The 21,453-nt window shown below is 46.7% G+C and overlaps 1 protein-coding gene across 3 annotated transcripts in view; it reads left to right on the forward strand.

Moving 5' to 3' along the window:
• Positions 1–1,865: 1,865 nt before the first annotated feature.
• FECH (ferrochelatase) overlaps positions 1,866–21,453 on the forward strand; it is a gene marked incomplete at both ends in the record, with an annotated part of 45,254 nt that continues 25,666 nt past the window's right edge. For 2 of the 3 annotated variants that reach the window (XM_080714300.1, XM_080714301.1), the window contains 2 exons: positions 15,623–15,735; positions 19,803–19,951. In XM_080714300.1, coding sequence (XP_080570426.1) covers positions 15,638–15,735; positions 19,803–19,951 — 247 coding nt within the window. Of the gene's footprint in view, positions 1,933–7,374; positions 7,499–15,615; positions 15,736–19,802; positions 19,952–21,453 lie in introns of those variants that run through there. The other variant, XM_080714299.1, reaches the window with a different exon arrangement.

The raw sequence follows: 21,453 nt of genomic DNA on the forward strand, positions 1-21,453 counted from the left end.
TTGAACCCAAGGGCATTCTACTTCTAAGCTATACATCCAGCTCTATTTTATTTTTTACTTTGAAATAGAGTGTCTCTAACTTGTGGAGGGTCTTGCTAAGTTGCTGAAGTTGGCCTTGGACCCATGATCCTTCTGTCTTAGCCTCCCAAGTACTGGGATCCCAGGTGTACACCACCATGCCTGGCTAAACTTTTGAGTTTGAAGTAAGCTCTCACTAAATTGCTGAGGCTGGTCTCAAACCTGTGGTCTTCCACTCTTAGCCTCCCAAGTACTGGGAATACAGGTGTGCGCCACCACGCCCGGCCCTTTTTATTTTTTGAAACAGAATTTTGCTTTGCTTAAGGTCTAAGTTGTTCAGGCTCTGAATAAGTCCCTGGTCGGTTTTGTTCACCGCTGTGTTTTCAGTGCACACAGTGGGTGCGTACTATTTGTTCTGTGAGTGAAAGATACCCAGTCTAATTCTGTTCCAGAGGCTAATTGTACTCCACTGAGCACTGAACATATATGGGCAGGGTAGGCTGGTAGAGGTGTGGAACGCAGGGATGGCTGTAAAGGAGGACCACCTGTCCTTGCCCGCTGCCTCAGCGTGGAAGATGGGGACCAGGGCTAAGCTGGGAAGGTGCATCCTTACAAACCTCACTGTACCATCCCTCCAAGAAATGCATTTAACTAACCTGGTCTCCTGTTTTCCTAATGTTCTGCTATTAGCGGCAAAAGGTCCGCTTTCTGATCTCACCTGTCAAACTCTGCTGCAGAGAAGTGGAAAAATGACATTTTGCCTAATATAAAATAACCCCTTGGCCGGGTGTGGTGGCGCACGCGTGTAATCCCAGTACTGGGGACGCAGAGACTGAAGGATCACAGGTTTGAAGCCAGCCTCAGGAGCTTAGTGAGAGCTGTTTCCAAATAAAAATATAAAATAGGTCTAGAGGTATAACTCGAAGGTAGAAGGCCCCTGGGTTTCATCCCCAGTACCAAAATAAAATAACGTCTTTCTGTATCCTGAAAACAAATCGAAAAATAAATCTGCACTGTTGTGTGGTAACTAGGTTGGCAAACTAGACACTTGAGGCAAAACATCCTTGTAGTTCACTAATAGTAATAGAAATGTCTAGAGCCGGGCATGGTGGCGCACGCTTGTAATCCCCGCGCTTGGGAGGCTGAGACAGGAGGATCGCACAGGTTCGAAGCCAGCCTCAGCTACTAAGTGAGGCTCTCAGCAACTTAGTGGGACCCTGTTTCCAAATAAAGTATAAAATAGGTCTGGGAGTATTGTCCGGAGGTAGAAAAGCCCCTGGGTTCCACCCCCAGTACCACTAAACAGTAAAAAAACAAAACAAAAAAAACCCAAAAAACCCCCAAAACCCCCCAGAAATGTCTAGAAATTTTTGCTCTCACTTATGCCTTGACAATATTGGCAGATGCAATTAGGAGACTGGTCCTGCGCAACGAGTGCACTGGAACTTTGGCGCCGGCCACTAGCAGGGCGGGGGTCCTTTCTCACCCGTGGGCCTCTCACAGGACGCTTCAAGGGGCGTGCCTTCGTCAGCCCCGCTCTCGAGGCCACGCCCCTACAGGGCATCCTTGAGCACGGATTGGTCCGTGTTGCCGCTTGGCTCCACCCCGAGGCCCCGCCCCGATCTTGTGGCGAATGAGCTAGCTCCCCACGAGGGGCGTGTCGAAGCCTGGCCCCGCCCCTCCCCGGCAGCGAATGAGCGTAGCGCCGCGAGGGTGCGGGAGCTCCCCGCGTGATAAGGGCTGGGGAGCCGGTGGGGCGCGCCTGCCGGGTTCGGCTGCAGTTGGGCCGGCTCCTGAGGGCGCCGCGGCGGGAGGAACCCAGGCGCTCCGTCCAGGCTGCCCCGGAAATGCTTCCAACCGGCACAAACATGGCTGCGGGCCTGCGAGCTGCGGGTGTCCTGCTCCGCGATCGGCGTAAGTGGGGCTGTCGCCGTCGCGGCTGAGGACCCTGCGACCCGGGGCAGCCGGCAGCGCGCGGCGGGCCCCGGCCTGGGGGCCAGGAGCGGCAGCGGGCTGCGTGGGAGTTCTGCGTGATTAGGGGAGTGGTGGAGAGGGAACTGGGACGGACCCTCCCCTGGCAGAGGCGAGGGGAGCACCTGGGGCACTGGACACCAGTCGGGGCCGCCGGAAAGTGTCCCGTGTGCGGGAGTTACGGGTTCAAGGCCCATCGTGAGCAGTGCCTGAATTTCGCAGAGCCTTAGTTACTGTCATTAGTAATAACAAGAGTTTGGGGGGGGCACTCCAGGAGGACTGGTATGTGAAGGGCCTGTCACCCAGAGGAGGTAAGGTAGGCATCATTGTTATCACTCTCTTGGACACCAGCTTGGCAATTCCTTCCCAGCTGTTGGAGGTCACAGCGTGCCCACTTGCTCTGCCCCAGGCCGGGCATTACTTCTGGACAGTAGGACGCACGTTGGGGCAGCCTGGGCTAGCGTTTTCTAGAGGTACTTGGACAAAAGAGACCCATTAACAGTCTTACATGCTGCTGGTACACACTGAGAATATAGGTTGTGTCCGCTGGGGAGCAGAGTTACCTGGTCTTATAAGCACTCAAGCCTTGGTGAATATTCTTAACCTCTTGGTCTAACCACATGCAGTGTGCCAGGCACTGTTGTTGGGCTAAGCCTAGATTTCCCCTCCTCTAATCTACACAGCAGCCGGTGGGTTGGCCTTATCACCATGCCACAGATGAGAAAAGTGAGACTCTGGCTCAGTGACTTTCCAGGTGCAGCCAGGCAGCTTGTTCCTCTGTGGACTTCTCGGATCTCTCTGTTCCACGACACACACTCCAGACACGGAACCAAGATTCTCTTCAGCTTTGAGCTGAGTTTATTCTGGAGTATCAGTTCGTCCTTTGCATAATTACTTTAAACTCTGTTAGCACAACAAACTCTGTTTGGTAGGACATGTCTTTTTTTTTCCTAGAACCTTCTTTTAGCTAGGCAAACTCTGTTTGATAGGAAATACTCATTTTAGCTCACTAAGGGAGAGGAGTGTTTTAGAGATGTTCTTTTTTTTTTTTTTGCGGGTCTGGGGATGGAACCCAGGGGCATTTGACCTCCGAGCTACACCCCCTGCCCTACTTTTTATTCTTTATTTTGAAACCGGGTCTCACCGAGTTGCAGAGGGCCTCACTAAGTAGCTGAGGCTGTCCGCGAACCGCTATCCTCCAGGTCTCAGCCTCCCGAATGCTGGGATTACAAGCGTGTGCCACCATGCCTGGCTTTTTAGAGGTGTTCTTGAGAGGTAGGTGTATTTATCTCAAGTCCCAAGTGGAAAGGAGCCCATGACAGTGTCACTGTCCTCTCTGAGACTATGAATGGTCACGGAGAAGAGAATTTTGTAAAGGCATGGCAATAGTTAATTAGCACAAAAAAGTACTGGTTCTCATACTGTACTAGGAAATCTTAAGGTACTAGTTCGAGAATCCAGTTTCACCCCAACTTCTTCCTGCCTCTTTATGTTTTTAGGTCTGCAGGAGGATATCTTATTACCAGTAGTCAAATTGTGGAATGTCAGTTTTTCTCATACTCTCATGGACTCTGATGTAATCCATGCACATATGCAATTTAGAACACTGCAGCATGACTAAGAACCTGGGAGCCAGGTGTGGTGGCACACACCTGTAATCCTAGTACTTGGGAGGCTGAGACAGGAGGATCGCGCAGGTTCGAAGCCATCTTCAGTTACTTAGTGAGGCTCTCAGCAACTTAGTGAGACCCTGTTTCCAAATAAAAATAGGTCTGGGAGTATAGCCCGGAGGTTGAAAGCCCCTGGGTTCCATCCCCAGTACCGCCAAAAAAAAAAAAAAAAAAAAAAAAAAAACTTGTGTAAATAATAATAATAAGATAGGTGTTGGTTTGAGACTTTGAGTGGAACTGAACTTTTTTTTGGTCTTGTGATGCCAGAGATTCACCAAAGGCTCTCTGTCAGGGAACTCTATCTCCCCAGTCCTTTTTTTTTTTTTTCTGTGTGTGGTACTAAGGATGGAACCCAGGGGGCATTCTACCTCTGAGCTACAGTCCCTACCCTATTTTTTATTCTTTATTTTGAAATAGGGTCTCAATAAGTTGTGGAGGGCCCCATTAAGTAGCTGAGGTTGTCTGTGAACCTCAACCCTCCTGTCTCAGCCTCCCAAGTATTGGGATTACAAGTGTGGGCCACCACACCAGACTCCCCCAGCCTTTTTTTTTTTTTTTTTTAGAACTGGAGATGGAACCCAGGGGCATTCTACCTCCAAGCTACGCCCCCAGCCCTATTTTTATTTTTTTTATTCTTTCTTCTTCTTCTTCTTCTTCTTCTTCTTCTTCTTCTTCTTCTTCTTCTTCTTCTTCTTCTTTTTTTTTTTTTTGGTACTGGGGATGGAACCCAGGGGCATTTTACCTCCGAGTGACACTCCAAGCCCAATTTTTTTTTTTATTTTATTCTTTCTAATTTTGAAACAGGGTCTCAGTTGCGAAGGGCCTCGCTTACTTGCTGAGGTTGTCTGGGAACCTCGAGCTTCCTTTCTCAGCCTCCCAAATGCTGGGGTTACAAGCATGCACCACCATGCCCGGCTTCCCCCAGCCCTTTTAATTTCTGTTTCGGAGGCAGGGTCTTGCTGAGTTGCCCAGCCTGCCTTTGAGCTTGCCGTCCTTGCGGTGCCCCGCAGGAGCTGAGCCGCTGTGGGCCCGTGCACCTTCGCTTTGATGTGGTTCGGGTCACTCGGCACAATCGCGTGTAATTGGCTCTGTTGGGAATCTGCATGAACCGGGTGGTTGGAAATTGAAGTGGCTCGGAGATATCATTTTCCTATATTTTGTACACATGCAGGGTGTTTAAAAAGAGATCAGAGCAGGTGTAGCTCCCAGTCTCTGGAAACTAATGCTCGTGCTGGCCAGGTAGCAACAGCGCAGAGGCTTCGCCCGTTTGCCTTGATCCTCGCGAGAGTTCCCATAGCGAGATGGCATGACTTTACAGCCGGGGAAGTTGAGGCTCTGGAAGCCCATAACGTGGCTCCAGGTCACACTGCTGGTAAACCGCAGAACTGAATTTAGAGTCAGACCTGGGGGGTCCGCAACCTGAATTCCTCCTCCGCAGAGCGCTTTTGCCTCAAGCAGCCTGCTTGTTTGCTCTTTTTTCTTTCTTTCTTTCTTTCTTTCTTTCTTTCTTTCTTTCTTTCTTTATAGTACTAGGGATTGAACCTAGAGGCATTCTACTTCTAAGTTCTACCCCCAGCCCTATTTTTTTTTTTAAGATTTAAAGAAGTTTATTAGAAAGATAGAAATACAGAAAATAGGAACAGCTCCATACCAGACTGGCATGGAGGGGTGACTCGAATGAATACACCCAAGCCCTATTTTATTTTTATTTATTTTAATTTTTTATTTTTTTTGTACTGGGGTTTGAACCCAGGGGCATTCTACCTCCAACCTATATCCTAGTCCCAGTTTTATTCTTTATTTAGAAACGGTGTCTTGCTAGGTTTCTGAGAGCCTTACTACATTGCCAGGTGGCTTTGAGCCTGCGATCCTCCTGTCTCAGCTTCCCAAATACCGGGATTACAAGCACACAACACCACAGCCACCTGTGGTCCAACACTTAGATTAAACTGAGCTGGACACATGGTGTCTTCGATCCGGGTGGCTTCTCCAGACCCACCTCTAAGTCTGTGGGGCTCAGGTCAAGTGTGTACATGGGACACATATATCAAGGTGGGATAGCAGGCTAATAGCGGGATATGTCCTATCCTCCGTTAGGGACATGGTCCTTCATATTGGACTGGGAGGGTGGACTCCTACAGAGATGTGGAGGACCGGGTGAGCTGACCTGTGGCCCTCCTGCTCCTCCTTGCACCACTGGCTCTTCCCTGCCACCCCTCCGGGTCAAGGATGGCTTACACTGATGGCCCAGTGTCCTCAGGAGGATGGGTACAGGAAATAAACGGGAGCAGCCCCTGGGAGTGGGTGTGGGCGTGGGGAGCAGGGATTCTTGGGTCCTGGGAGCTTGGTGTGCTATGTGGGCTGTGGACTCTGGGGCAGGCATGTCTCCTTGGCCATAGATGGCTTACTGCATGGCGGGGGTGGGGGGGTGCAGCGAGAGGGGGCAGACGGAGCCCTGCAAAGCAGAGACTTCCCCTTGTCGGGGTCCAAGGGCGGCCCTGGGCTCCCAGCGCTGGTGCTGTATTAGCGAAGGCTCAAGGGCAGGAAGGAGAGCTGCAGCTAGTTGGAAACTGGCCTAATTTCCGCTTCCTAAAGCAGCGGCTCCTTGCCTTGTGTGTGGGTCCCGCACCTTTCCACAGAGCGCTTTCTTCAGAAACATTCAGAATGTAGAGGCTAGCCAGGCATGGTGGCGCACACCTAAATCCCAGTACTTGGGAGACTGAGACAGAAGGATTGCAGGTTCGAGGACAGCCTCAGCAAGTAGTGAGACTCAGCAACCTAACGAGACCCTGTTTCAAAACAAAAATAGCCAAGTATGGTGGCACATGCTTGTCATCCCAACATTCGGGAGGCTGAGACAGGAGGATCATGGTACACGGACAGCCTCAGCTACACTTAGTGAGGCCATTTGCAACTTAGTGAGACCTTGCTTAAAAAAAAAAAAAGATTAATATAGGGCTGGTAGTGTAGCTTGGAGGCAGAATGACCCTGAGTTCCATCCCCAGGACCGCAAATAAATATATAAATACATAAATACATAAATATTTTTAAAAATTGCCGAACGTGGTAGCGCATGCTTGTAATCCAGCATTTGGAAGGCTGAGACCGGAGGTTCGTGGTTCACGGACAGCCTCAGCTACTTAGTGAGGCCCTCTGCATTTTAGTGAGACTCTGTTTCAAAATAAAGAATAAAAAATAGGGCAGGAGTGTAGCTTGGAGGTCAAATGCCCCTGGGTTCCATTCCCAGACCTGCAAAAATAAATAAATAAATAAATAAATAAATAAATAAATAAGTAAGTAAGTAAGTAAGTAAGTAAGTAGGGCTGGGTGTGTAGCTCGAGGTAGAATACCCTGGGGCTCAATACCCAGTAATACACACACAGTAACATACACAGTAACACACACACACACACACGTGCGCGCGCAACGTAGAGGTGCTTCTAAGTGATCCTATGAGGTCAGCAGCCAGCGCGGGGAGAGGAGGTGTGTGCGGCTTCTACAAGGCCTCCCTGCCAGCCCTTGTCCACCATCACGGGGAGCAGTGTCCCCCATCGCCTAGGGGAGGCCTTAAGCGCCTTTACCTGCTTGCAGAGAAATGCTAGGAAAATCACCCCTGCCATCGCATCGCTTTAAATTTTCAAGCCAGGCCTTATGCCCCAGGACACGAAGCCACTGTCCCGCTGGACTTCACGCCTGTGCTTTGGTCTTGTCGCAGTGGCGCGTGGCGGCGCGGGGGCCCGGCAGTGGCGAGGCCAGTTGGGGACGGCGGCGGCAGCGGCGGCCACGGAGACAGCCCAGCGGACCAAGAGTGCAAAGCCTCAGGCCCAAGCAGAAAAGAGGTATGAGTGTAATTGTGGGTGCAAACAAGGATTGCTCTCTGTTGTAAACACCAGTGGATACAAGCTGCGCAGGAGGAGAGGGCCTGGGAATCCAGGATGGCAGGCGTGGTGTGTTGTGTGCTTAGCTCCTTTTTAGAAGCTGTTAAACTACAGATTTTAACACTCCTTCCCCGGCCCCCAGGGCTCTTGTTAAAGAAAACAGAGTTGTGTAAAAACAACCTGCAAATCATGGAAGAATTGGGTTCTGGAGTATGTCACACAAATTATGTGTGTGCCGGAAATGTATTTATGAACATAATGTAATTATGTCCATGAAGTGTATGTCCTGGGCAGGAGAATAGCTAACCCAGCAGGAATTTCTGCAGAAAACCCCACCAGAACTAGAACATAATTGCAGATGACTTACCATGACTTGTAACTTATTGAAGAAATGGAGTCTGTTTTTCCTATCTCGCCTCTTCTGTATGCTGGTGGAGGACACCAGGCTAACGTTGCTGAGTGTCCACTTCAAAAACAGAAGCCTCGAGCCGGGCGTGTGGCGCACACTTAGAATCCCCGTGCTTGGGAGGCCGAGACAGGAGGATCGCGCAGGTTCAAAGCCAGCCTCAGCTACTTAGCGAGACCCTGTTTCCAAAGAAAATAGAAAATAGGTCTGGGAGTAAGCTCAGAGGTAGAAAACCTCTGAGTTCTACCCCCAGTACCACACACAAAAAAGGAAGTTATTTATTTATTTATTTATTTATTTATTTATTTATTTATTTATGGTGCTGGGGCATTCTACCTCCCAGCTACACCTCCATCCTGATTTTTTTATTCTTTATTTTGGACACACTACCATTATGCCATGAAGTACCTATTCTTTATTTTGAAACAGGATCTCACTAAATTGTGGAGGTCCTCACTAAGTAGCTGAGGCTGGCTGCAAACCCAGATCCTCCTGTCTCAGCCTCCCAAGTACTGGGATTACAAGCGGGCGCCACCACGCCAGTCTAAAGAGAAGTTATTTAGAGCTAAGAATATAGAGAAATAGCGTATTTCACCAGCAGGCAGAATGAAAGAAGGACTTAGTGAATCTCTTGACCTTTTCGCCCGAGCAGATGTTTATTCTAGGAAAGCTATACAGCCATGAAAATGAATTATTCTAATTTTGCGCTTGTTTTTCATTGCGATCATGGGTGCGTTGATTGAAAGCAAAGTAAATTGAGGTTCGCTGGGGATAGGGCATGAGGTGGGGCCCCAAATCATTTCAACTCTCCGTCCTCCTAAAAGACAGAGTTAGTGGGAAGACGGGAAGCCCAGATGTAGTTTCTGGTCGGCCGCATGCCAAGCAGAGCGCTGGCCCCCTGTTCCCACTGGATCCTCTTCCCTCCTGCGCCTTAAGTTCTTAGGGGTTGGAATAAACATGGCTGTAAACTGAAAAACCGATTCAGTGTGGATCCCTGGGAAAAAAATTATTTTACTACTATATCGTTCTAAGTGGCAAAAGGCAAAAATATAAATGGTCTTAATATTAAGTAATTAAAGTTAAATAAAAATCTAAAATAAGCCCCAGTTTCCATTAAGTAACTTTATGTCATATTTCTTCAAAAGCAATAAAAATACAGATAGGAAAAAGAAAGATAAAAATCACTGATAATCTTATCATCTAGTATTTTGTCTCTGTTAATATTCACTCAGTATATTTACTGAAATGTCATGATACTACATTTTTTTTTTTTTTTGGTGGTACTAAGGGCAGAACCCAGGGGCTTTCTACCTCTGGGCTAAACTCCCAGACCTATTTTATATTTTATTTGGAAACAGGGTCTCACTAAGTTGCTGAGAGCCTCACTAAGTAGCTGAGGCTGGCTTCGAACCGGTGCGATCCTCCTGTCTCAGCCTCCCAAGCACGGGGATTACAAGCGTGCGCCACCACACCTGGCCTCTATACTACTTTTTTTTTAAACTTTTTTTTTTTTTTTTTTTTTTTTGCAGTACTGGGAATGGAACCCAGGGGCATTCTACCTCTGAGCTCTACCCCCAGCTCTATTTTTGATTCTTTATTTTGAAACAGGGCCTCACTGAGTTGCAAAGGGCCTTGCTAAGTAGCTGAGCCTGGCTGGAGACCCTGATCCTCCTGTCTCAGCCTCCCGAATGCTGTTATTACAAGCATGCACCCCCATACCCGGCTTCACCATAGAACTAAAAATATTCTTCTATATTATTTGTTTAGGAATATTTTATTAAGACATAATTTATCTAGTTCCACATTATGGGCATAGATTATTTTATCTATTTACTTATTTTGGATTGGGGATTGAACCCAGGGGCATTCTACCTCGGAGCTAGACTCCCAGCTCTTTTTATTTTTTTGTTTTGAATCGGGGTCTGGCTAAGATGCTGCAGATCTTGCTAAGTTGCTGAGGTTAACTTTGAACCTGTCATCTTCCTGTCTCAGTCTCCCAAGTGCTGGGATTACAGGTATGTACCACCATGCCCACCTATTTCTAGTTTGTTTTTTCTTTTTTGTGGTACTGAGGATTGAACCCAGGAGCATTCTACCTCCAAGCTTTATTTATTTATTTATTTATTTATTTATTTATTTATTTATTGCGGGTCTAGGGATAGAACCCAGGGGCATTCGACCTCTGAGCTACACTTCCCGCTCTTTCTTTCTTTCTTTCTTTCTTTCTTTCTTTCTTTCTTTCTTTCTTTCACGGGTCTGGGGATGGAACCCAGGGGCAATTGAGCTTCAAGCTACACCCCCTGCCCTATTTTTTATTCTTTACTTTGAAACCGGGTCTCACTAAGTTGCAGAGGGCCTAAGTAGCTGAGGCTGTCTGCGAACCGTGATCCTCTGGTCTCAGCCTCCCAAGCGCAGGGATTACAAGCGTGCGCCACCACGCCCGGCTTCTTATTCTTTATTTTGAAACAGGGTTTCACTGAGTTGCAAAGGGCCTCACTGAGTAGCTGAGGCTGTCTACGAAGTGGGATCCTCCTGCCGCAGCCTCCCAAATGCTTACAAGCGTGCGCCACCACGCCCGGCTCAACGCCTGCCCTTTTGAAGGCATTGTCTGTGTAGGACTTAGAATGAACAGTACTAGACTAGATGCTACACTGGATAAGGGGTCTGCAGACTCATTCTGTAAAGAATTAGTTAGGTAATGAAGTTTTTAGGCTTTATAGGCTGTACCCTGTCTTTACTGTTTTTATTTTGTTTTGTTTGCGGTGCTGGGAATGGAACCCAGGGGCATTCTACCTCTGAGCTCCACCCCTCTGCTGTTGTACTGTGAGAGTCCAGATACCGCACGAACACTGAGTGGAGCTGTCTTCCAATACAACTTTATCTCCAAAACCAGGGAGTGTATGTGTATGTGTGCACATTTGGTACAGGGTCTGTAGTTTGTCAAACTCTATCCTTTTTTTTTCCTCCCAATACTGAGAATTGAACCCACCAGGGGGCATTCTACCTCTAGCTATACCCCCGACCCTATTTTTTATCTTTATTTTGAAACAGGGTCTCTTTGAGTTGCAGAGGGCCTCACTAAGTGGGTGAGGCTGGCCATGAACCTGCGGCCCTCCTGTGTCAACCTCTTAAGTACGGGGATTACAAGGGTGTGCCATCATGCCAGGCTTTTTGCCCAACTCTCTTCTAGAGGTAGCATAGATCACAAGTCACTCGTATCTTGTAAGTTTATTTGGATACTAGGGGTTGAACTTGGCATTCTACCTCAGAACTAATTTACACCCCACTCCTTTTTCTTTTTTCATTTTGAAACAGTGTCTTGCTAAATCGCTGAGGGTCTTGATAAGTTACTGGGCCTGGCCCTGAACCTGCCATCCTTCTGTACTGGGATTACAGGCATGAACATGCCATCCTTCCAAGTACTGGGATTACAGGCATGTACTGCCAGACCTGGCTGTCCCTGGCAGGTTTAATGAAGAGCTGTGATTTTGTTTCTTTTCCTTAACATAGACTATATACAGGAGAATAAAATCCTTTTTTTTTTTCCCTCTCTGAGCTTAAGTTTCTGTTATGGGCATTGACTGGTGCTTAAGAAAAATCTCGTATTTTGAGAGCCTCAGAATATAAGAACGCCTAGCCGGGCGTGGTGGCGCACACTTGTAATCCCAGCATTTGGGAGACTGAGACAGGAGGATCGCAGTTCGAGGACAGCCTCAGCTGCTTAGTGAGGCCGTCTGCAACTCAGTTAGACCCTGTTTCAAAATAAAGAATAAAAACCAGGGCTGGGGGGTGTAGCTTGGAGGTAAAATGCCCCTGGGTTCCATCCCCAGAACCGCAAAAAACAAAAACAAAAACAAAAACCAGTAAGAAGTTTCCAAATACGCCTTGCTACACACACCTTTATGTGCAGACAAAGGGAGCCTGGGGAGGCAGACCTGGGTCCCAGGTGTGCTCTGTCTGGAGGGGCGGAGAGGCCGAGCCCCTTGACTAAAGCTTGGCACTTGACACACTAGAATCCGGCCGAGTGGGCTCGGGCTTCCTAATGCGCCGTTCATCATGCACAACACAGTTTGGAATTAAGTGCACGCGCATCGCGGCGTCTTCAGATCTGTGCAGCTCTTTCATGTCTGAGGTTTGGACGACCGTGAGCCGGGCAGAGGAACACCCGCGTTAAAGCCGCTCTTGTTCCGAGCTCAGGTGTGATAGATGAAAAACATAGTTCTAAATCCCGTTTGCACACTGATGCCCACTGTGGCTTAGGTAGGTCTTTTAGCCCCGGGGTTTCTTACCCAGTAATCTGTTAACTGGCAGCCATCCACGGGAAAATGCACTTAATTTATTGTGAGTCACAGATTTTGAGGGTGGAAGACAGGATCCCAGAAGAGTGGTAGTCTAAGTAGAAAGATTAAGAGAATATTGCAGCTTCACCCAGCGGTGCAATTGAAATTCTTTTTTTTTTTAGGTAGCAAGTAAAGAAGACTCAACACCACTGTTAATTTAGAGATAGGACTTCTGCGTGGAAAAGTTCTGTAACAGTGGGGTCACTTGGTTTCATTAGAAAGAGGATAAGGCCCTCATTTTCAAAGATAGTGGTTCTCAACAGGGATTGGGGGGCCTTTCCCCCCTTACAGGATAAATTGGGCTATGTCTGGAGGTGATTTGGGTTACCACCACTGGGGCGAGTGTGTGCCCTTGCTAACTAGCAGGCAGAGGCCAGGGATGGTGCAAACTATTCTACATTGCATAGGACAGTCCCTCCAACAAAGATTAGCCAGCCAAAATGTCACTAGTGCAGAGGCAGAGAAACCCTGGTCTAAGGCAATGATGTGCGAAGTGACTTTAGTTAATATATCTTAGAAATTAACATATACATATGTACATACATATATACTGGGGACTAAACTCAGGAGTGCCCTTACCTTTGAGCTATACTCCCAGCCCTATTTATTTTTATTTTGAAACAGAGTTTTGGTAAATTGCTGATGCTGGTGTCTAACTAGAGATCCTCCTATCTCAGCCTACCAAGTGTTGGGTTACAGCATGTACCACCATGCTTGACTTAGCTAATATTTTTAATGAGATCTAAATTAAATTTTTATTGTTGTTGTTGTACTGGGGATTTAACCCCAGGGACATTCTATCTCTGAACTAACCCCAGCCCCATATTACTTTTTTTTTTTTTTTTTTTTTTTTTTTGCGGTAATGGGGATGAAACCCTGGGGCATTCTACCTCTGAGCTACACCCCCAAGACCTATTTTTATTCTCTTTCTTTCTTTCTTTTTTTCTTTCTTTCTTTCTTTTTTGAGAGTCTGGGGATGGAACCCAGGGGCATTTGACCTCCAAGCTACAGCCCCTGCCCTATTTTTTTTATTCTTTATTTTGAAACAGGGTCTCACTGATTTGCAGAAGGCCTCACTAAGTAGCTGAGGCTGTCTGCGAACTGTGATCCTCCAGTCTCAGCCTCCCGAATGCTGGAATTACAAGCGTGCGCCACCACGCCCAGCTCTATTCTTTATTTTGAAACAGGGTCTCACTGAGTTGCAAAGGGCCTCACTAAGTAGCTAAGGCTGCCTGTGAACCTCCATCCTTCTGTCTTAGCCTCCCAAATGCTGGGATTACAAGCATGCGCCACTACGCCCGGCTCAAGTCTATAGTTTCTATAGTGTGTGTGTGTGTGTGTGTGTGTGTGTGTGTGTGTGTGTGTGTTTCATTTCCCAGAAGCTACTTGATTTAACACTTTGTTACAGAGTTTGACTTTCTTTTGCTTCTTTCTACTTGTGCTGTGCCTGATTCTGAAAGCTCGTGGCGTGTCACCTGGAATCGCTCATGCAGTGGGTTTCCCCCGGGAGGATAGAGAAGCGAGTGTGACAAGTGGAGGTTATCATAGCAGGAGACGCTGGTGAGGGAGAAGAGGCAGGTACTGGCGCAGGGAGCACAGCAGCAAGACATCCTTTGTTGGGGATGGCTTCACAACTGACTGAAGAAGGCCGGACATGGTGGCGCACGCTTGTAAGCCCAGCACTTGGGAAGCTGAGATGGGAGGATTGCAGGATCGCAGCCAGCCTCAGCTACTTAATGAGGCCCTCTGCAACTTAGTGAGACTCTGTTTTAAAATAAAGAAGAGAGCTGGGCGTGGTGATGCACACATGTAATGCCAGCATTTGGGAGGCTGAGCCAGGAGGATCATGGTTCACAGACAGCTTCAGCTACTTAGGCCCTTTGCAACCCAGTGAGCTCTTGTTTCAAAATAAAGAATAAAAGCCGGGCGTGGTGGCGCACGCTTGTAATACCAGTACTTGGGAGGCTGAGACAGGAGGATCATACAGGTTCGAAGCCAGCCTTAGCTATTTAGTGAGGCTCTCAGCAACTTAGTGAGACCCTGTTTCCAAATAAAATATAAAATAGGTCTAGGAGTATGCCCTGGAGGTAGAAAGCCCCTGGGTTTCCTTCCCAATACCACACACACACACACACACACAAAAAAAAAAAAAAAAAAAAAAAAACCAAAAGCAAAATAAAGAATAAAAAAACAGGGCTAGTGGTGTCCCTCGGAGGTAGAATGCCCCTAGGTTCAATCTCTAGTACCACAAGTAAGTAAGTAAGTAAGTAAGTAAATAAATACTCAGCTAAAGAGAAGGAAGCAGATGAAAGAATGAGAGATGGGCTCCTGTTCTATGTTGGAGGTTTAAAATCACAAGAGAGCCAGGCGTGGTGGCGCACACTTGTAATCCCAGCATTTGGGAGGCTGAGACAGGAGGATCATGATTCAAGGACAGCCTCAGCTACTTAGTGAGGCCCTCTGCAACTCAGTGAGACCCTGTTTCAAAATAAAGAGTAAAAAATAGGGCAGGGGGTGTAGCTCGGAGGTCAAATGCCCCTAGGTTCCATCCACAAACCCGCAAAAAAAAAAAAAAAAAAAAAAAAAAAGATCACAAGAGAACCAGATGTGATAGTGCACATGTGTAATCCTGATACTTGGGAGGATGAGAGAGGAGGTTCACAGGTTCGAAGCCAGCCTCAGCAAGTTAGGCTGTCAGCAACTTATCGAGACCTTGTTTCCAGATAAAAAAATACAATAGGGCTGGGGTGTAGCTCAGAGATAGAGTGTCCCTGGGTTCCGTTCTCAGTACCACCACCCCCCAAATAAAATAACTCACAAGGGGACCCTTTTCTGTTTGGCAGAACTTACTCTGTGCCCAGTCTTGCTGTGACTAAGTACTTTATCCACTGAATTCCTAAAAGAACTATTTGAGGTGGCAGGCGAACGTCTGCTTTGCACCCGAGCAGACCTGAAGTTTGGGAGGTGGGGAACTTGTGTATTTGTGAGATGAATGCATACATATACATACACACAAATGCCCGCACATGCCGCGCCCTCCACCTCAGGACAAGTCGGGAGTTCTACCCGGACTCTCGGTCTCCCAAGGGTCAGGTGCTTGTTCAGGGCTGTCAGGTTGGCAGGGAAGCCTTTCAGACCAGGGGAGATCAGTGTCGTGGTTGGAGCCAAGCCTTGAAGGTCAGGGTCTGAGTAGACAGCGGAGGCCCCTGCAGCCCCACGTGGGCCGCCAAAAGCTTGGTAGGTTTGACCTTTGCATCCAGATCAGAGTGTGTTAGCTGAATGGAGCTTCTGCCTCATGTGATCCAGGTACTGTTGCGTTTTATTTCCTGCAGGAAGCCAAAAACGGGCATATTAATGCTGAACATGGGCGGCCCCGAAAGCCTTGGAGACGTTCACGACTTCCTCCTGCGGCTCTTCTTGGACAGAGACCTCATGACACTTCCTATTCAAAAGTAAGCTGCGTACGAACACCTGCATGTCTTACTGCCGGGGTCCAGCCCTGGCAAGAGTCGAGGTTCGTGTGTTGGCGAGGGGAAGCCGAGGTCGATGAGAGAAGAAAGACCACACGAATTAGATTCCAACTTCTCCATTTTATTCAGGATTTGTTACAACTTTTATACTTTATTTTTTGGCAGAAAAGCAAGGGCATAACCATGCAAGCAGGATCTCCAAGGACGGGAGAAAGTTAGTATTTACACACTTCAGGGCAGGGTGTCAGACGTTTAAATAATCATAGTATGTTCTGTCTCACTTCAAAAGGCTGACTCAAACTCATCTTATACAGTGGCTCAAACTAAGGTCAGTTTGAACTTAATGTTTGGCCCAAACTTTATCCTTGGGAAAAAATCTTTGCTGCCCGAGTCTCTCACAAGCCGCTGCCCATCAGTTTTAGTTATAATGTTTATCCATAAAATTCCAATTATACATATTAATCCAAATAATCCTGAAGTAATTTTATGAAGAAAGGAATGCTAGACATACTTCATGGGGGATCTACGCCGTGCGGATCTCCTGATCGAGCTTTCTCAAGGTCTGCATGAGATGCCGTGGCATCTTATATCTGTGACCCGACTCTGTTTCCAAAAAAAATTAAACGGTTTTAACGCACATCTATCAGTGGGACAGCGGCTCATCGGTTACTCTTGGAAACGGAAGGATGAGCTGTGGGAAGGATTGCAGGGGAGAGAGAATTGCAGTTGTCTCGACACAGCCGAAGGAACTTGAGTTTTAAAGATATTGCTGCATCTAGCTGGGCGTGGTGGCGCACGCTTGTAATCCGAGTACTTGGGATGCTGAGATAGGAGGATCGCAGTTCGCGGCCAGCCTCAGCTACTTAGACCTTCCGCAGCTTAGTGAGACCCGGTTTCAAAATAAAAAATAGGACTGGGCTATCACTCAGAGGTAGAATGTTCCTGGGTTCAATCCTAGTATTCCCCCCACACACACACACACAAAATGATATAGTTGCACTTGGTACTTAATGGCTGATTGACACCCTGGGGAGCAGTGTTTTTTATTCATTTGTACTTAGATATGGGTTGTTGTTCTCTTCCTTTCCTTCTGCTTCTTTACTCCCTTTTCTCTCCTTTTCTTCTGAAGTAGCTTTTGCAATGAAAAATTAATACATACATATGATATAAAAATGCAGAGAGTGGGGCATGGTAGTGCACGCTTGTAATCCCACTACTTGGGAGGCCGACAGGAGGATCGCAGGTTCTCAGCCAGTCTCAGCTACTAAGAGAGGCCCTCTGCAACTTAGTGAGACTCTGTTTCAAAATAAAAAAAAATAAAAAAATAGGGCTGGGGTGGAGCTCAAAGGTAGAATGGTCCTGGGTTCACTTCCCAGTACCACAAAAAATGCAAATATTAGAAATATAAAAAGCAAGTGTCTCTCGGAGAATGGCGGTTCGCGGACAGCCTGAGCTCCTTAGGCCCTCTGCAACTCAGTGAGACCTGGTTTTAAAATAAAGAAAAAAAAAGTCAGGCATATTGGCGCATGCTTGTAATCCCCGCTGCATGCTTGTAATCCCCGCACTTGGGAGGCAGAGACAGGAGGATTGCACAGGTTCAAACCCTGTTTCCAAAAAGAAAAAGTATAAAATAGGTCCGGGGGTATAGCCTGGAGGTAGAAGGGCTTCCAGGAACCCCAGTACCATCAAAAAAAAAAAAAAAAAAAAAAAAAAGAAAGAAAGAAACAAAGAAAAAAATTTAGGGCAGGGGTTGTAGCTCAGAGGTCGAAGCCCCTGGGTTCCATCCTCAGACCTGCAAAAAAAAAAGAAAAAAAAACTGCAAGTGTTCCTTTCACCTTGAACTCTAGCCTTCCACCCAGAGGTAAATAGTTACATCCAGAAATAGTTCATATAGCCGGGCGTGGTGGCGCACGCTTTGTAATTCTAGCACTGAGGAGGCTGAGACAGGAGGATCATGGTTTGCAGACAGCCTCAGCTACTTAGTGAGGCCCTTTGCCACTCAGTGAGACCCTGTTTCAAAATAAGAATAAAAAATTGGGGTGGGGGGTGTAGCTCGGAGGTAGAATGCCCCCTGGGTTCCATCCCCAGTACTGCAAAAAAAAAAAAAAGAAATAGTCCATATACAGCCAAATACACACACACACACACACACACACACACACACACACACACAAATATTTCATCCCCTACTTTGTTACACAAATGTGAACATATTTATGTATATAATTTGGTACTTTGCTATTTGTGTCTATGTATTGGTGGTAGGGGTACTGGGAATTGAACCCAGAGACATTCTACCTCTGAGCTGCACCCCTACACCCTCTGCTCTACCCCATTTTATTTCTCTTAAAATGGGGTCTTGCTAAGTTGCTGAGGCTGGGCCTACACCCATGATCCTCCTGTCTCAGCCTCCCAAGCACTAGGATTATGGGTGTGCACCACCATGCCTGACTGTTTTTTAAACTTAATACTATTTTGTTTTATGTCAAAGTTTTACATTTGACTTATTTTATTTTTAAATAATAATAATAATAATAATAATAATAATAATAATTGTTGTTGTTGTTATTATTATGTGGTACTAGGGGTCAACCTTCGACCTTTGGGCTATACTCCCAGTCCAATTTTATTTTTTATTTGGAAACAGTGTCTCACTAAGTTGCTGAGGCTGTCCTCGAACCTGCGATCCTCCTTTCTCAGCCTAGCAAGTACTGGGATTAAAAGCCTGGATTACCACACCCAGCTGATTTGGCTTTTGTAAATGACTGTCTAGAATTGTACTTTATGGTTATACTTTATTTTATTTATTTTCTGTGGTACTGGAGATTGATCCTAGGGACATCCAACCTCTGAGCTATACCCGCATCCCTATTTTATTTTTATTTTGAAACAGGATCTCATTAGTTTGATGAGTCTCACTACTTGCTGAGGCTGTCCTTGAACCTGCAATTCTCTTGTCTCAGCCTCCCAGGTACTGAGATTCAGGTGTATGCCACCACCCCAGGCTCCTGGTTGTACTTAAATTTCTTTAACCTGTGCTTCACAGGTGGACAGGTTGTTTACAATGGGGTTTTTTTGCATATATCATTGCCCATATGTATCTATAGGATTAACACTCATTTTGTTAAACTAAGAATAGTGTTAAGAATAGGAATTATTAAGAATTAAGGAAATTAAGAATATTTAAATTAAGAATAGGAATCCTGCTTCCTATGTTTTATTTATTTATTTATTTATTCATTTATTTATTTTACGGTAATGAGGAAACCAAGGGGCATTCTACCTCCGAGTGACACCTCCAGCCCTAGTTTTTATACTTATTGTTTTATTTTATTTATTATTATTATTATTATTATTATTATTATTATTATTATTATTATTTGGTGGTACTGGGGTTCCTGGAAGCCCTTCTACCTCCGGGCTACACTCCTAGACCTATTTTTACATTTTTATTTGGAAACAGGGTCTCCTAAGCCAGCGCGCGTGGCTGGCTTTGAACCTGTGCGATCCTCCTGTCTCTGCCTCCCAAGCGCGGGGATTACAAGCGTGCGCCACCACGCCCGGCTTTATACTTATTTTGAAACAGGGTCTCACTGAGTTGCAAAGGGCCTCACTATGTAGCTCAGGTTGTCTGTGACCTGTGACCCTCCTGTCTCAGCCTCCCAAATGCTGGATTACAAGCGTGCGCCACCACGCCCGGCTTGCTTTCTATGTTTCATATCTTAGTTCTTGTTAGGCTCAGGATCAAAGTGTAAGATAGTAGCTAGCATGGGCGCTGGGTTCTGCATGGGTGTCAGCAGGCCCGAATCTTCAAGGCGTGCTGCTTGAACAATTTGTGGAGTGCAGGGATGGCTTCTCCCCAGAGAGCATTGGGTTTAAGCTCTCTCTGCCCAAAGAGCTAGCTTTTATCAGCGATCCTAAGCTTTTATATTTTAGGCTTGATCCTGTTAGGTTGGTCTTAAAACTTTGCCTATCTTTATTGAGTAGAAAATGTTTCTCAGGTTGCTAAGGGGAGTAAAATCCACTTACGTACATGTTCAATGATTTAGTAAGCTGGCACCCTTCATTGCCAAACGCCGGACTCCCAAAATTCAAGAGCAGTACCGCAGGATTGGAGGTGGCTCCCCCATCAAGATGTGGACTTCCAAGCAAGGAGAAGGCATGGTGAAGCTGCTGGACGAGTTGTCCCCTGATACAGGTATGGTGTTTCTTCATGAACATACTGCGCGCTTGATTCTTTCAAAGTAGCTCTGAAGCCAGGCATGGTGGCACACGCCTATAATCCCAGGGCTTGAGAGTCTCAGACAGGGGGATCGCAGGTCCCAGGACAATCTCAGTAACTTAGCAAGATCCTGTTCCCAAATAAAAACTTAAATAGCCTGGGAGTGTAGCTTGGAGATAAAATGCCCCTGGGTTCAATCCCCAGAAGAACACACACACACACACACACACACACACACACACACACACACACACACAGATTTAAGGAGAAATTGGCTAGGCATGGTGATGCACGCTCGTAATCCCAGTTCTTGGGAAGCTGAGACAGGAAGATCGCAGGTCCATAAGTCAGTCTCAGCTACTTAGCGTGGCCCTCCGCTCGGGCTAAGGGTGGAGCTCAGAGGTATAATGCCCCTGTATTCAATCCTACCACACAAAAAAAGTGATTACAGAATTGGAAACAGCATTGAATGACAAGTGCTGTTGTATGTGCCGGGTGCTCTTGATTTATGAGTTTCTACGTAACACATGCCACTTAACAGAGTTCTCAAGGAATTAGCCTTTGACTGCAGGAACTGTTCCTCCAATTCCTTGGTTACAAGTTAAAGAGCTGGAAAACTGGTCCATGAGTTTCAAAAGGAAGTCCAAGGTGTTAAGTAGAGCTAGTTTATAAGGCAGGAGCAACATACCATGATTAGAAGATGCATATAAGCCGGGCTTGATGCTGCACTCTTGTAATCCCAGCATCCGGGAGGCTGAGACAGGAGGATCCGGGTTCGTGGCCAGCCTCAGCTACTTCGTGAGGCCCTATGCAACTCAGTGAGACGCTGTTTCAAAATAAAGAATAGAAAAATAGAAAATACGGCTGTGGTTGTAGCTTGGAGGTCGAATGCCCCGGTGTTACCTCCCCAGTACCGCAAAAAAAAAAAAAAAAAGAAGAAGAAGATGCATATATATGTACGTGCACTGGAAATAAATCTTTGGGAAATGGGCTGAGGCCTTTTCTTTCTGGTTGGGTAGCCAATTAGCCCAACCTGTAGAGCAGAGCGAGCTAGCTGTCCCTGAAGCCCCAAGATGCTCAGCAACTTCCAGCACCTGTTTTCAGCTCTCGATTAGGGGCCACGTTGCAGGTGTCTGGCAGCTGTCCTCTGAGCTGTCGTCATTCACAGAAGGAATGCTGAGCACACCCGGGAGCCGCAAGAGCCACGTTTAATCACATCCGAGACGCGCTCCGCTGTACCACCTGCAATTCCTATTTTTAAAATTTTATTTGGAGATTGAACCTGAGGGCATTATTCTACCTCTGAGCTACACACCTCCAGCCCTAATTTATTTTTATTTTAAAACAGAGCCGGGCGTGGTGGTGCACGCTTGTAATCCCAGCGCTCGGGAAGCTGAGACAGGAGGATAGCACAGGTTGGAAGCCAGCCTCTGCTACTTAGTGAGACCCTGTTTCCAAATAAAGTATAAAATAAGTAT

Source organism: Muscardinus avellanarius (genome assembly GCF_963383645.1).
Source record: "Muscardinus avellanarius genome assembly, chromosome: 17".
In the NCBI taxonomy this organism is placed as follows: domain Eukaryota; kingdom Metazoa; phylum Chordata; class Mammalia; order Rodentia; family Gliridae; genus Muscardinus; species Muscardinus avellanarius.